At 39.1% G+C, this 15,736-nt stretch overlaps 1 protein-coding gene across 1 annotated transcript in view; it reads right to left on the bottom strand.

Moving 5' to 3' along the window:
• Nucleotides 1-1,811: 1,811 nt before the first annotated feature.
• The window catches only part of SLC9A9 (solute carrier family 9 member A9), a 540,762-nt gene continuing 526,837 nt past the window's right edge, over nucleotides 1,812-15,736 (bottom strand). The window contains exons 15-16 of the mRNA XM_069975404.1: nucleotides 4,037-4,142; nucleotides 1,812-3,165 (exon numbers count right to left, since the gene is read on the bottom strand). Of these exons, the coding sequence (XP_069831505.1) occupies nucleotides 2,911-3,165; nucleotides 4,037-4,142 (361 nt within the window). The 3' untranslated portion in view covers nucleotides 1,812-2,910. The remainder of the gene's footprint in view (nucleotides 3,166-4,036; nucleotides 4,143-15,736) is intronic.

Genomic DNA, 15,736 nt, shown 5'->3' with positions numbered 1-15,736 from the left:
GACTATAAGTCGTAACGGCCAATATCGGCCAAATACGGACGATAATCCTTCCGTGGAATAGGACTTTAACACAGGGCTTGTCAAGTTTAATCTTCTTGCAAATACAATCATTTAGCAAACTTGCCTCCTTCCATTCTCAACAGCTTATTGTCCAGGTTATTGACCACCATTCTGCTCTAAAAGCAGTATATACTATATCTCTATTAATAACAAGTGAGACCACTGCTTTAAACCAAAGTGGTGGTCGGTTACCTAGAAATTGTGCTATCAACAATAAGAGGAGGAGCAGCATATCAGGAGAAGGAGGCAAGTATTTGCAAATATATTTGATGAAACCTACTAGTATAACTATGTTAGTTGGGAGGGGAATACCCCTTTAACACTATGACCATGTGAAGGGAAATATAGATTTGAGGCACTACGATATATATATATATATATATATATATATATATATATATATAATCTCAAACTCAAAATAAAAATGCTGGTGTCTATAGGCAGCCGGCTGCATAATGCTCCTAATTCTTTCCAAGCTTGAAAGAAGTCTACGTAGTTCACAGTTATTATAGGTAGCTGGGGGATAGTGAAAATAACAACAGTATGTAATGTATCACAATTTATAGTGGTGTGACTTTATAATTTAATAATCTATTAAATCCCTGGCTTTAATTCTGTGGTTTTATATATACAGTTTATCCTACTGAAGTAACTGATCATTTATAGACAGCATTTATGGATTTTCCTACACCCATTAACATATCCCCATTAATTCATTTTACAGTTTAATCTTGATAATACTAATTTTTTCGTCATTGTAAAAAAAAAAAGGAGGAATTTAAGGATGTAGTTATGGAGGATTTACTAATGGTACAAAAAATGGTGCACATCTTAAAGGCATATTCTCTTTTTTATAATGTTATGTTATATTGCTAGTATGCCCAGTTTATGTCCAACCTCTGGGACCCCGTTAAAGGGGTCAACCAGCGTTAGAAAAACATGGCCACTTTCTTCAGAGACACTACCACTCTTGTCTCCAGTTCAGGTGTGGTTTTAAATTAAACTCCATTCACTTCAATGGAACTAGGTTTGAAAACCCAAACCCAAACTGGAGACAAGAGTGGCTTAGGGAAAACATGGTCACCTTCTTCCATGAACAGCATGACTCTTGTCTCCAGTTTGGCTGGGGTTTTACAACTCAGTTCCATTGAAGTGAATGGAGTTCAAAACAAAACCACACCTGAACTTGAGACAAGAGAGGTGCAGATTCTTGGAGAAAGTGACAATGCTTTTCTAATCCTGAACAATCCCTTCAATATGGCAGCCATATAACATATCTGGGCCCTATACATTCAAATTTTAGGACTTCTAGATCTTCCTCCCACATATTCTTCTACCCCTATAAATAAATTGGAAAGCAACTAATAAAAAGTGTTTCGAGGGAGGATAACATGGTGAAAATAAAGCTCATGTTATCCCGCTTCCAATGGACTTTGGCAGTTTCCAAAGATTTAGTAATCTGTAAGCTCACTAGGGGTATAACCTGGAACTACCAAGGGTCTGTTCTAAGCTGCAAGCAACATTATATTCCCTTTCAAATGTAACAAAATCTGAGAAAGATGTTCTAAACTGAGTCTCTAACTCAGATGTGAACGGAGTCTTAGATTTTCATTTACTGTTTATATTCAGTTAACATTTATATATAAGGCTGACTAACATATAATAGTCAGGATTATTCCAGTTCATTCTAAATATATTCCAAGTTATACATTTTAATTTACTCGATAATATGTAAAAAAATGATTGCACAACACTGAGAATAAGATCTAAAACTTAGACTGGGGGCATTATATATTATATTTAAATCTGACACTAATGTGGACTGAAAGGAAATCACAAATATAAATTGTGCATAGCTATGGTATAAAAGTGCATTTTTCATATAGGAATTAAAAAAGAGGCCTTACTGGATGGGGCAATTGTATGCTGAAAATCAAGATGTAAGCCCCTATTACACGGAGCAAGTGCCAACCAGTCAGTTTGGCGCTCGCTTCCCCCTTACACAGAGCAACGTGCTTCAGACCATTATTGATTTTTCAACATGTTGAAAGACCACAATGAGCTGACATTGTGCATGTCAGCTGATCATTGCCTTTCAACACGTGCAATAAGGCTAAACAATTATCGGCCTGAATGGCTGGTAATCAGCCAAGTAAGCTATTTAGGGCCTTTACACGAAGCAATTATCGGCCAAAGAGGTTGATATCGCCCTATTGTTACAGGGCTAGCAATTATCATTGGGTCATTCTAACATGCTAAGGAACCATTGGCTGTTGGCTACACATCTGCTCATGTAGCAGAGGATGTGTGTTAGCAGTGTGGCCAACAGCTGATTGCAAGAAAGGGCCACAAGAACAATCCTGGATGCACAACTGATAGAGCCTTGTGAAGGTTCTGTTAGCGAGTGCCAATCAAGCACCATCTAATAGGACTTTTAAAGTGTCACTTCCATAAATAAAAAAATGAAGTTGGCGCTGAGACTCCACCAATCTCTACATAAAGCGAGGAGAAGCATCGGGGGTCAAAGAAATCTGATCACATTGATAAAAACTTTTGACATACGTTTATGATATGTCCAAAGTTTTAGGTTAAATGACAGTGACACTTTAATAGTTTATGCCCCTAGTAACAGCATTGCAGCCTGTTCTAGTGAACACTTCCCATCCTATAGAAACCTTGTTTAATCCTTTTAGCATACCGATAATCCCTGGTCTCTAGTAAATTTACAAGTTAAAACTATAAAACAGTTTCTGTGTCCATGTAACATGTTTAGCTAAATTTAAAAATAAAAAAAATCCCTTCTTTCATCTAGTATAATATATTCAGCAATATCTGCATTTAAAAACGGAACTACATGTGCACATGTCCCCCAGGCTGACTGAGATGAGGGGGGTAAGATCCTCTGTCAAGTGAAAAGTCATATCTCCCAAGTCCAAGATCTCCATCCTGAACATTGTCTGTACCCTCTGCCTGTACCGACTCTCCCTCATCTCTGCCCTGCTGTGCGGTACGGGGAAGGGCAGAAGCTGATACGGTGTCTTCATATGATGATGTCAGTTCATCATGACTAACAATGCAGTCCATATCTTCATCTTTCAGCTCCTCCTGCTTAAAAAAACATCAGACATGTTACAATATGATCACATTTTAAATATGAATATCCAGTTATCTGACATTAGAACATTGTTAAAAAAAAGTATGCTAGGATGCTAATAAATGCTGATCAGTGAGATCAGTACTCATTTTCAGTGCCTGAACAAGGCAAGATGAATCTCTTGCCCAGGCCACACAAACGATCACTGTATTATTCGTGTGACCCTCAACATTCAATGTTATTAGCCGCACATTATTAGCCCATTACTGATGAGTGGACATTTTCCCGCTCGTCAGCTGATCGCTGGCATTTTACATGGGTTTTACTGGTTACCTATGCCCTACTACTTCTCAACAGGACAATGTTGTAGATAACTCCATTAAACCCTAGTGTTAATAGATAGCACTATCAAAGCCCAATGTTAATAGATCACTTTATCAGACCCCAGTGTTAATAGATAGCACTATCAGACCCCAATGTTAGATGATAGTTTAATTATATATTCCCTGTCTGTGTAACGTAAGGGACACTTATACAAATATTCTACTCTGATTTTATGCCATACTGTCAGATGGTGACATGTTTACAGCAGTTCACTAGGTGCCAAAGGGAGTGTCTTCTCAGGTCATGCTTTGACTGTGGACTACCAGAATAATGGCAAAAGGGCATTCTGACATACATTATGGCATTCCTATAGCACAGACATTGGGTTTAATACACCAAACAGACATTTGGTCTATTATCTCTCAATATATGCTATATTGGAGGGGGGGGGGGGGGGCACAAAAGCGTGGAAGACTGTATTTGCATACCTAAATGGTATATACAATATAATATGGGATAAAAACATCCAACATCTAACATTCTGCTATGTTTACTTACTGCGTATGCCTTGGGGCTGGTCAGCACTCTGGCGATAGGATTACACCACTGCGGCAATGTGCTTGTGAGAGGAGGACCGCTGTGTGTTAGTATTGGCTTGAGGTATCTGTTTCTTGGTTAAGGATTGGAAACCAAAATGTAATTAAAAAAAAGACAAAACAGTTTTCTAGCAAGTGATGAAAAAGATTTCCATCCATCGTAACCTTCATCAGCTGTATTCTCTGGCAGCATTACAACTGCTGGGAATCCTGATTGTACTGTAGTGTAATGTATTATTGTAGCAGGTCTTCAAGAATGCAGCATAAGAACAGCGTAATAACCAGCTAAAAGAAACAAAGATGATTCTACTATTGTGCTGAGGTTGCCAGTTTTGTGACCACCTGGACCTCAAATTGCTGTTCTGATCATTTCCACATGTACATCCAAATTGCAGAATGCAGAGCAATGATGTGTGTCACTTAATTATGCAGATTAAGAAAAGAGTAAGAATGTAGGAAAAACACAAAAGATCATTTTTTAATGCTGTAATTTATCAACAGACTCAGAGAGCTGCATTACCAACACATCTGTCCTGTGTATATGTTATAAGTCATTGGTGGACCCCATATAGCCTTTCCACTGTGGCTGAGGAGATTCAAGGCTCAAAGTTTGTACGTACATTGTGTCAAGTGGTCATATCCTTTAGGAAAACCCAATCGCAATTACACTAAAGACTAATGCACATAAGTACATTAAAAAACAAGGTATAGGTAGGCCAAGGCCTACGGAAATATCTTGAGCACTGTTACAGTACCGGTACCTTAGTGGAGGCAAAGTTTTTTTTCTTTTTTTTACAAGTGTCAGAAAAATGTTTGGTTAAGGATTAACTTTTAGATTTTTTTTTAGTGAAATTGAAAAAATACCATTGAGTTTCAGGCAAATGGATTCATCCAACATTATAAGAATGGTTAGAAACACACGTTCCAATGGGTATTAGCAAATAATTGTCTAATATGGGTCTATTTCTTTATACCCATTCCTCTCTTAACCCAAACAAAAAATTCTATAAAAAGCCTATTGTATACAAAATTATAGTACACACACAGAGCAAAGAACAAAGGCTTCAGCTAAAAATCATGAATTTATTTTCAAATAAAAATTTTAAAGACAATATATGCACATAATACAAAAGATTACAAAATGGCGTCCTACAAACACACCGCCTATAATATTATAGTTATCGGCTAAAACAACCAATGTTCTGAGTCACATAGGTATTAGTGTATCTAAAAAATAACAGAGGGCCTCTCGAAATAGGAATAAAACACAATTCTGGCCACTTCTTATTAACACAAATCTATAAAATCATGTTGACCCATGGCAGTGTGGTGGTGCTTAACCCCTACGCACGTTTCGCGTGGCTACGCTTCCTCAGAATGGTCCAGCTCACCCAGCACTGTCTTCAAAGCAATTTCTTGCAAGAAAATAAATTCAAGAAGTCGGATATGTGAATGGTTTTCACATCACTTAGAGAAGACAAGTAACTGACATCATTGGGGTTCTAATTTTTGTTTTTCTAATGTACGAAACATGTTCTTTTAAATTATCTAGCCTGTAAGGAGTGTATTGGAAGGTGCCGTCTGTTCACACAGGTGCGTGTGTGACAACACATATATTACCCGATGCATCATGGGAAATGTAGCCACGAATAAAATTGTATAACCCCCGTTGAAATGTGTTGGTAAAAGATCGATGTTTTTAAAGAAGTTGCTCAATAAAAGTAAGAAGTTTTATATGATGTTCGCTGGATGATTACGAAAGAGTCGGGGCTTGCATCTGTGCTGGAGCACAGGTATGAAGATGGAAGGAGGAGAGCTGGATGACTTGTGACCATTTCTGTTGTAAGGGTATAAACCCACACACCGTATAAGCAGCGTATTTACTGCTGCGATACGCAGCAAATACGCAGCAAACACGCAGCAAAAACGCAGCAAAAACGCAGCAGATTATATCTAAATAACTGAACACAGCATCAAATCTGTACTAACAAATCTGCTGCGTATTTGTTGCGTATCTGCTGTGTATACGGTGTGTGGGTTTGTACCCTAAAAGTATACAAGCAAAAAAAGAGCACCACTTTTAATAGGAAACTTAGTTAAAAATGTTTTGGATGGAACAAGTATATGGGAGGCATGAGAACAAAACAGGTCTCTAAATAAAAAAAAAAAAAGAACTTTGAACACTTACAGTATCTTAAAAACATCCGTCCATATCAATATGGTGGAATTCAGGCACACCATGTTAGGTAAAGGAAGACGCATCCTATGAACTAAACTATTGTTGTATACTCTCTTCCTACAAGCGTTAACTTGGAGGTTCTAGAATTTTTACAACCCACAACAAAGTAGGTTTCTGAGCCGTTAAAGCGTACCTATCTGCCACCATAAGTTAGTATATCTATGGATACGACAATGCCAGTCTGGTTTCGTGTACCACCCCTATTGGATCAGAATGGGGGGCTTGGGCACAGCTTATAAGGCATTGGGGATAACATAAAGAACTAGTGCAGGGGAAAAGTTATTTTTTTGATGTTGACAACCAGTCAAATGGGTCTTTGCTTCTTTGATTCTCTAGGCAGTTTACAGTCTTACTAGTTCTCCGGAACATCACTGCTTTTACTATTTAGTTTTAATTCTGGCCTACATGTGTTTTTAAACATAATGGAGAAGATTTATCAAATGTATGTAAAGTAGAATTGTTTAAGTTGCCCCTTGCAACCAATCAAATTCTACGTTTCATTCCTCACAGATTCTTTGAAAAATAAAAGGTGGAATCTGATTGGTTGCTAGGGGCAACTAAAACAATTTTATCTTACACCAGTTTGATAAATCCCCCCCCCCCATGGGTATTACATGGTGCCACTACACTGCCATTCTTTTTGCTGTTTCCACTTTCCTGTCTGAATGAGGACGTGATTTACTGTACAGATATATAGTACAAAGTACTGTACTATTCTTTAGCAGTGTACAATGTTTCCACATAGGAAAATATGTTTCAACCAATACTGTTTAAAGGGAACCTGTAACATTAAAAATGCAGTCCAATCTGGAGAAGCTGAGTAGCTTAATATATTTGTGGGAAAGACTTAGTTTACGCATCAGTTTATTCAATTACATTTCTGCCTGTTCTGGGATAAGAAGTCCAGCCAATTTTTTTCTCTAAAACATGGTGACTGCAGATTGAACAGCATTTTTACTATGATGGGTTTCCGAAATATTACTTTCCTTCTAGAAAGTACCTTACAGTGGATGTGAATTATGGGTATGTTCAGCCTTATATGTTAGGTAAATTAGTTGTAAGGCAATCTTTACTGACCCACATTCTCGGACTAATTAATCACCATCTAATTAAATCGCCTTCATGTTAATAATTCGTTTTCAGACTCCAAAATTAATAATTAAATATAGCCAGATACAGAACAACAAATGATGGCTATAGCCTCAAGATTCTACAATATCCCTGCAAAATTATTCTAGTGTATAAATTATTATTGCAATTAAACATTGTTTACCTAGCTCCGTAATGAGAGATGTAATAACATCACACAAGCTTCTGGTGCCCATTCTATTTTAGGCCTCAGCATCACAGCTAGAGACGTCTTCATTTTCTTATTGTTCCAAGTTGAAACTAACAAATCAGTATTCTCCCTGGTTTATGCTGGTCTAGATTTGTTTCCAGCAATCTCGGCAGTGAGGTTCGTAGTGTGCCTCAGGTTTCTTGCCTAGTATACAGTTACATATCAGGTAATGTAGAAATAAGATATGAGGACCTGATAATGTATATGGAGGATATGATTACCTATAGTGTGCACCAGACATATATGACATAAAAGCCTTGAAAAAGTGGTTAACATTGTACTGTTAAGGTAGTTTTACAGTCAATCCAGCGACCAGGCTGCATGAACGATCGCTGTATTGCCCAGTAACATTCTTTGGCCAATAACCATAGATTTTACTGCTGCACAAAAGATGAGATCAACCAACCAGTGGGCATTCTACCTCTTGTAGATTTTACCTCTTCTAGATTGGTGAAACTTTTACACAAGCAAATTAGGGTTTCTAGGAGTGCTCATTGCTGGTAATCATCCAATGTAAAAGGACCCTAATTTACCCTAAAAGCCAGAATCCTGATCCACACTGAAGAGGAGCAACATCCCGAAACAGCTGTTTGTGGATGGATACCTGGCCTTGGTTTTTCCCTTGTCATTACATTGACTTATAGGGCCACTTAATATGGTGGTTTCCCTACAGGAGCCCCATGTTTCGAGACTCTCCTTTTTGCATATTTGTATTTCCCAAGGAGCAATGCACCTAGGATTTCACTGTTTTGAGCGCTTTTACCAGCAGCTGAGATCAGTGATCTGTTTCCTGTATGCCTCTACTAGGCATTGCTCCCACCTAGCCAGAATCCTGCTCCACACTGATGAGGGGCAACAGCTCAAAACAGCTGTCTGTGGATGGATACCTGGCCTTGGTTTTTCCATTGTCAGTACATTGACTTATAGGGCCACTTAATATGGTGGTTCTGGTAGTTTCCCTTCAGAAGACACCCGTTGGCTGGGATATCTGGCTAGTCCTGTGTTTGGAGACTCTTAAGTGAGGACACTCTTTTTTGCATAGTTGTTGTATGGCCAACTATGTGTTTTTAACAGGGTGGACACAATATCGAAAAAGAAAAAAGTACCACCGTGTACTTTGTTGCTAAGGAACTACTTCTTATCCGTAAAGCACTTTCAGTTGTCAGACTCAAATCCTTTGAAGTCAGTAAACAGATGTTCTGGATAAATATGCTAAATCTATATAACTTACAAGTTGTTGTTTTCCACATGACAAAATATCATAATGGTTGTTATCAGTTTTTCTGCTGCTAAAAATACAAGAACTACCTGCTACTTATAAAATACCTGCTACATAAAGTTACTGAAGTGAGGCTGGTTTCACACAGGCTGAGACGGAATCTGTCAGCACCTGGACCAGACCCAAGTGTAATGTAGATGGCTGGCCCCTTGTGAGCATGGTACCTGTAGTATATACGACCACACAGAAAGATTGTAGACAGTCTTGGGTCTCCCACTGTAATCAAGAGTCAAAGAAGAGTAGTGGTTTGGCGTTTTTGCCACTCTTTGGCACGCCTCACCACTACTTCTTCCTCCCTCTTTTTGATGCATATTTACTTCTGGCAGGCCTCCTGCTCTATGTTGTCTCCATTGCGGTGCGCCTCCTGCTCCTTACTGTCCTCACCACATGCACTGCTGATTTCTTGGGCCGTGCAATCCTGACTGCCAATATCACATGCATCATAGGAGTGTGCTGAAGAACTGAAGCCAATGCCTTCAGTTGGGACACCCATGCAGGATCGGTGAGGTCAGGAGGGCGTGGCCCGAGAGATCAGCGATGCATGTGGTAATGACAGCATGGAGGAGGCACAGCGTGATGATGACAGCATGGAATAGGAGGCTGGCCAGCATTAAATATGCACCAAAAAGAGAGAGGAGGAAGTAGTTATGAGGTGTGCCAAAGTGCGACACAAACACTGAGCCACTACTTATCTTTGACTCTTGATTACAGTGGAAGATCCAAGACTGTGTAAAACCTACTAATCTGGCGCATTTACTACAGGTACCGTGCTCACAGGGGCCAGCCACCTACACTACACTGTCAGCACCTTTGGTCCAGTCCGGGTGCTGACAGATTCCCTTTAAAATTTATTTTATTAAACACTATTTCAATTACTTTTATTTGAGCAAAAACGCCTGTGGCCAGATGTTAGCTGTAAGTCAATGGAATTTATTGAAATGCCATATTTACTTGGCATTTTTTGGCCCTGTGGGAAGTTTTTCTAAAACACAGTATGGGGAGGCTTTGGAATTTTTTTTCTGCAAATTGTTGTCTTTTCTCTCCCATAGAATTCAACTGAATTTCTTCTGTTCGTCTCAAAAAAGCCAAAGGCAAAAAAAAGCCAATCACACCTAAAGTCAAGGCAAGTCAAGTTTTTGTGCCATTTTTTTGTTGGCCAAAAAAAAAAAAAAAAGAATCACAAAAAGGCACCCTTAAAAAAAACAAAACTAACTCTACAGTTTAAAAAATTCAACAAGTTATTGTGATAGCCTTACTGCAGAGGTAGGAGGTAAACTGTAAACAGCATGGAGTAAAGACCCTATTACACAAAGCGACTATGAGGAGCAAACAAGCGCTGTAAGTGCTTGTTTGCTCCTTGTTTGCCACTCGCTGCCGACGCTATTACACTTGTACACTTGTCCCTGTTACCTGCTGGACACAGATCGGGCAGCATGAAACTAATACCAGGTTTCCTTTAACTTCTAATTGTTACTAAGTCATATAGCATTGAAGTGCGGCAAGAAGTTCTCTGCTAAACACTTTGACTATAAATAATAAAGACCAGCCTATCATCCTCTAGTTAGGGGAATGCATAGGAGACGTTGCTAAGCATAAAAAAGAAGCGCTAAAAATACGACAAAGGTCATGAGAAACAAATAGCATAAACAAACAGTTTAATACAAATGTCTTGCAAATATATTCAGTGAAGATTTTGGCACATGCTGGCTGGGAAGCTAAACAACTGGTGTTTTATTATGTAATCCCACATTAGCTTCCATAAGAGGTTAAAGCGTAAGAAACAGCCATGAAAGTAAATAAGTGAGTCTTTGTGTTCGTCTTGATAAGTGGAAATTTTTATATAAAAACATATTACTATTTATTAATAGTATTAGCAATGTGTAAAGCAACATGGGAAAGTGAGATAAGTGATAGATTTTGATTCTAATGGACCATGAAAAATATTGTCATTTTAAGGATTACTGGACAAAGGGGTGAAATGAAAGGATTAAAATCCTTAGCTTTACTAAATTTGGTTTAGAAGGTGGAGTGGGGTGGAGCGCCTTCAAGATTTATATGGGATTTAAAGTTCTGTTTGTCAGATATGGAAAATATGTAAAATATGGAGGGGCGGTGAAACATATAAAATATTGAAAGTCAATGCCATTTCAATACCAGTGTTCATTCTAGAGATTGTTTAGAAGAATAGCAATTTAGATTAAATAATGAATATTGACATGTGGTTTATGGCTTTGGTCATTAAAGGGGTACTCCAGCACCAGCAGCTGCTTACCTGTCTGACCCAGTTCTGACACCATCAAAAATGTTTTTGCTTTGGAGGTCTTAGTTCTGTATTTGGTGGTTGTGCTACCCGGTTGAGCAGCTGCTTAGTACTACAGTTCCCAGAATGCATTGCTTCTCTTCAACTCTTCACCACAGTCCTCCCAACCTGCCTACTCCCCTTCTCTCTGCACTCCTGCCAGTTTGCTGCACCTGGACCATTCAACTTCTACCTTCTTTTTCTTGTAGCCTCATTCAACATGTGAGCACTCTGCACACTCTCTCTATATATGAGATGGTGATGTACTGTAGGCTGGAAGGGCTGCTGGTGAGAGATGTGACATCACTCAGGGGGCGGGGCTAGAGCTCAGCTTCCTGTGACATCAGAGAATGATGCTTTGTAATATATAGCATTACATTGTCATAAACAGACATATATATAGAAACTTAGTTTGTAAGGCTAAAAAGACAAGTGCAAATAATAGATTTGTAAGCTAAATTTTAAATACATGTATATTAGAAATGTGTAAGATGGGTCACTCTATAAATAAATATATAAAAGCATAAATCTGGGAAAAAAAACCCTTTAAGTACAGTCTATTAGGAACAATGTCATTACCTACAAGCAGTTATGTGCATTGTCAAGTTTAAGCAGAATATATTTGTCACCTACGGAGCAGGCGGTGTTAGCAGGGACAGTGAAATCTGTGTGGTTTGACCCTATGGGGGTTTTATTGATAGCAAAAAAAGTTATATGGCCTACCTAGTGATGCGATTAGCTCCATAGTCATAGGGATATGGGTAATATATACGTAAGGTAGTGGTTAGCAACTGGAATGACCCACAACTGGAATGACCCCACAAGTCTTGTACAAACTCGTGTCACAGAGGGTGTAGCACTTACATTATTTTACTTAATAGTGGGGGGTCCCCAACAAAGATGGCAGTAGCTACCAAGAATGTGGCCAGGGTTGACCACTGTGTGGGAACGAGGCCTGATAACCAAGGCCTGTTTCTGAAGCATTCAGCAGATGACTTGGTGCAGTTTCCTGACACTTGACCCTTAGAGAATCTTTTCTTTTGAAGATGTAAACACAGTTACTGTAAGTTTCAACAAACAGAGCCCGGCTACTGTATATCATGTAGGATATCTTATTGCTCTGTTAGGTTTTCTTTGACGTGTGAGAATCAGATAAACATCATAGTATAAAAAAAACTCCAAATGTAGTTTACATAACCCCATGACACAAACACATTTATGCCTAATAAGAACTCAATGACAATGGTACACGACTGTCCTACCCAAACACAGCTGACTTATCCACACAACCATCCATTAGGGGGTCATGGGCATTTTCCCACAAAAATGTACATTCTTTGCTTCTAAGTTGTTTACTCCAGATATGTAGCATGACAGTGAGTTCTTGTAACGTAACGTGTACCTTGGTTATAAATGTTAGTTTGTCTATTATTGCCCATCTTCTCCAGGCAGCGGGAGTGAAATGCCAAATGTTCAGGTGAACCTGAACATTTAGCAAGATCGCTTATCACTACTAGCAACCTAAAAAAAAAAAAACTGTAATGATACTGAATGGAATAAAAAGGCATAATCAAAACCCTAAAGGAGCAAATTATCAATAGAGAAAAGATGAAGAGCAATGAGAAAAAAATAACCCATAAAAATATAGGGGGAGCTTTATCGAGCAGGTTTACATTTGGAATGTTCTTTGTTGTTCATAGCAACCAATCACAGCTCAGCTTTTATTTTAACAGAATTGAAGAATGTTTGAAAGCTGAGCTGTGATTGGTTGCTTTGGGCAACAAAGACCATTTTTACTGTAAGGCTGGGTTCACAAACAGTATATTTCAGGCAGTATTTGGTCCTCATGTCAGGTCCTCATTGCAACCAAAACCAGGAGTGGATTGAAAACACAGAAAGGCTCTGTTCACACAATGTTGAAATTGATTGGATGGCCGCCATATAACGGTAAATAACTGCCATTATTTCAATATAACAGCTGTTGTTCTAAAATAACAGCAAATATTTGCCATTAAATGACGGCCATCCACTCAATTACATCATGTGGATAAAGCCTTTGTGTTTTTTTAATCCACTCCTGGTTTTGGTTGCAATGAGGACCTGACATGAGGACCAAATACTGCCTGAAATATACTGTGTGTGAACCCAGCCTAAGGCTATGTTCACACTACGTATATTTCAGTCAGTATTGTGGTCCTCATATTGCAACCAAAACAAGGAGTGGATTAAAAACACAGAAAGGATCTGTCCACATAATGTTGTAATTGAGTGGATGGCTGTCATATAACAGCAAATATTTGCTGTTATTTTAGAACAACGGCCGTTGTATAAAAATAATGGCAGTTATTTACCGTTATATGACGGCCATCCACTCAATTACAACATTATGTGGACAGATCCTTTCTGTGTTTTTAATCCACTCCTGGTTTTGGTTGCAATATGAGGACCACAATACTGACTGAAATATACGTAGTGTGAACCCAGCTAAATGCTGCATTTATATTAGTTAAATGTGGAGATGAGCGAACTTGCCAAAAGTTTCAGTTCGAACTTTCGGTAAGTTCGTTAATCTCTAGTTATATGTTATCAAAACTGCAACTCCCATGCAATGTCAACTGGTCCCCCATTTAGCCTGTTACTTCTGAGAGACACTTGTTTCAGCAGTGATGGCCCGCACAGCCAGTCACTGACTACAGAGGTGTCTCGCCTCAGTAAGTAATTGGCTGACTGGTCTGTCACTACCAAGAAGAGTCTTGGAAGAAGAAAGCAGCAGGAAATACAGGGGACCAGAAGACAATATAAAATGGACCTATAGTTACTCCAGCATCCTATGACAATAGAGTCTGTATATCTTTCATCAAAAGGGGAACAAATCAAACAATGCAGGATTGTCTGAGCAGCCTGTGTGTTCTTCAGTAATACAGCCACCACGCCATGCTGACTGTGCAATTCTCCCGACACAAAGGGGGACATTTATCAAACATACGCCAGAGGCATACGCCAGGGAGAAGGTGCAGATTCGCCCCTTCTCCCTGGTGTACGCCTCCCGTATGCACTGCTCGCCTGATGGGTGGGCTGGGGGAGTTTAGGGGGGGCAGGATGATGCGGGAAGGAGGCTGGATTCACTGAGAGGTGTGCACCTCTTGGTGAATCCTGCAGGGGAAAAGTGTCCTATGTTCATGATTTTATGATGGTAAATTATATGATAAACATGCTGGCAGTATAATAGTATGGTCACACACAAATGGAAAATCCACAGGAAAAAGTAAATAAATTATAAATTTCCTGCCCCATACTGTATGTACTGGGGGCATAAAATGTGTAGAGGGAATAACCTGCAGTAGGGGGAATAACCTGCAGTGTGGCTTTTAGTCTGCAGTGTGTCAGTTTTAGTGTCAAAAAATTGATTTTCTCTACTTTTGACTTTGAAAAAAAACAAACAAAATCCACTATAAATCTGCGGTTTTGCAGATTTTGCTATAGTAGCACTGCAGATTTGCAACATACCCTAATGGAATATGAAGAGACTAGAGAATAAAGTGCAACATATACTCTGAAAGCAGTATTAGTAACCTTCATGTCATTCATGCCTCAGTGTACCAGCCACTCTCATCCATCCATTACGGTATAAATCCATGCTATACCAGGAATATATAACTAGAGTCAGCTCCTCTTTAATTTGGTCAAGATATTTATCTATGGAAAGTCTGCTGAAGTAGGTTTCTCATTTTAGACTTTTTTCTCTAGTTCTCAGCAAGCCTGGCAGTGGCTAATAAGGGGAATCAAAGAGCCAGTTTGAAGTATCAGTCAAGTTAATGAACTCACACTGACAGACATATGGAAACTTTTTTCATTACCAAAAGTCAGTGTACTTTTAAAGTCCCACAGGTTATGAGCGAGCTCGGGATATTAATTATAGAATGAGAAGAGTCACAAATGCCATGAGCTATTTCGTTTCTATCTTCTACATCCCATCTCGTATGTCCCATGGAAGCCATTAAAAGCAGTCTATCAACTTGGCTTTGAGTAAAGATATTACTACATTACAGGAGTTTTCCAGTTTTCTGTAAATAAATCATAATTATTTTGCCATCTTCGAATATAGTTTCAATTCCCATTTTCAAGACCACCTCTTGCAGTCATGTCAAGGTTATTGTTTTCATTCAAGGACACAAAGGGGCACAAACATGTGTCCCTGGTGTACTCTACAGAAAAGGACCAGATTTTGGGGTGGGCGGGGGTGTGGCAAGGCAAAGAGGAAGCCTAGCCTGCCACTTATCTAATTTATCATGGCATACACCATGGCAGAAATCTATAATTGCTCCGGAAAGGCAGCAGACGCAGGTCCCTCTGGATATATTAACAGGCAGGGGTCCTATCTCGTTCTGTGATTGGCTGAGGGGCTTGTCAATTTAGAGACATCTCAGAAGTGCCAGAAGCTGCTGCAGAAAATGCGGGGAGTAGCCGGAAGGAAGCTGGGGAGCGTGGAGAGGTAAATTATTGCTT

This window comes from Dendropsophus ebraccatus, chromosome 6, assembly GCF_027789765.1.
Source record: "Dendropsophus ebraccatus isolate aDenEbr1 chromosome 6, aDenEbr1.pat, whole genome shotgun sequence".
Classification (NCBI taxonomy): domain Eukaryota; kingdom Metazoa; phylum Chordata; class Amphibia; order Anura; family Hylidae; genus Dendropsophus; species Dendropsophus ebraccatus.
The sequence above is the reverse complement of the archived record's forward strand: the minus strand, read 5'-3'. Positions and strand labels throughout refer to the sequence as shown.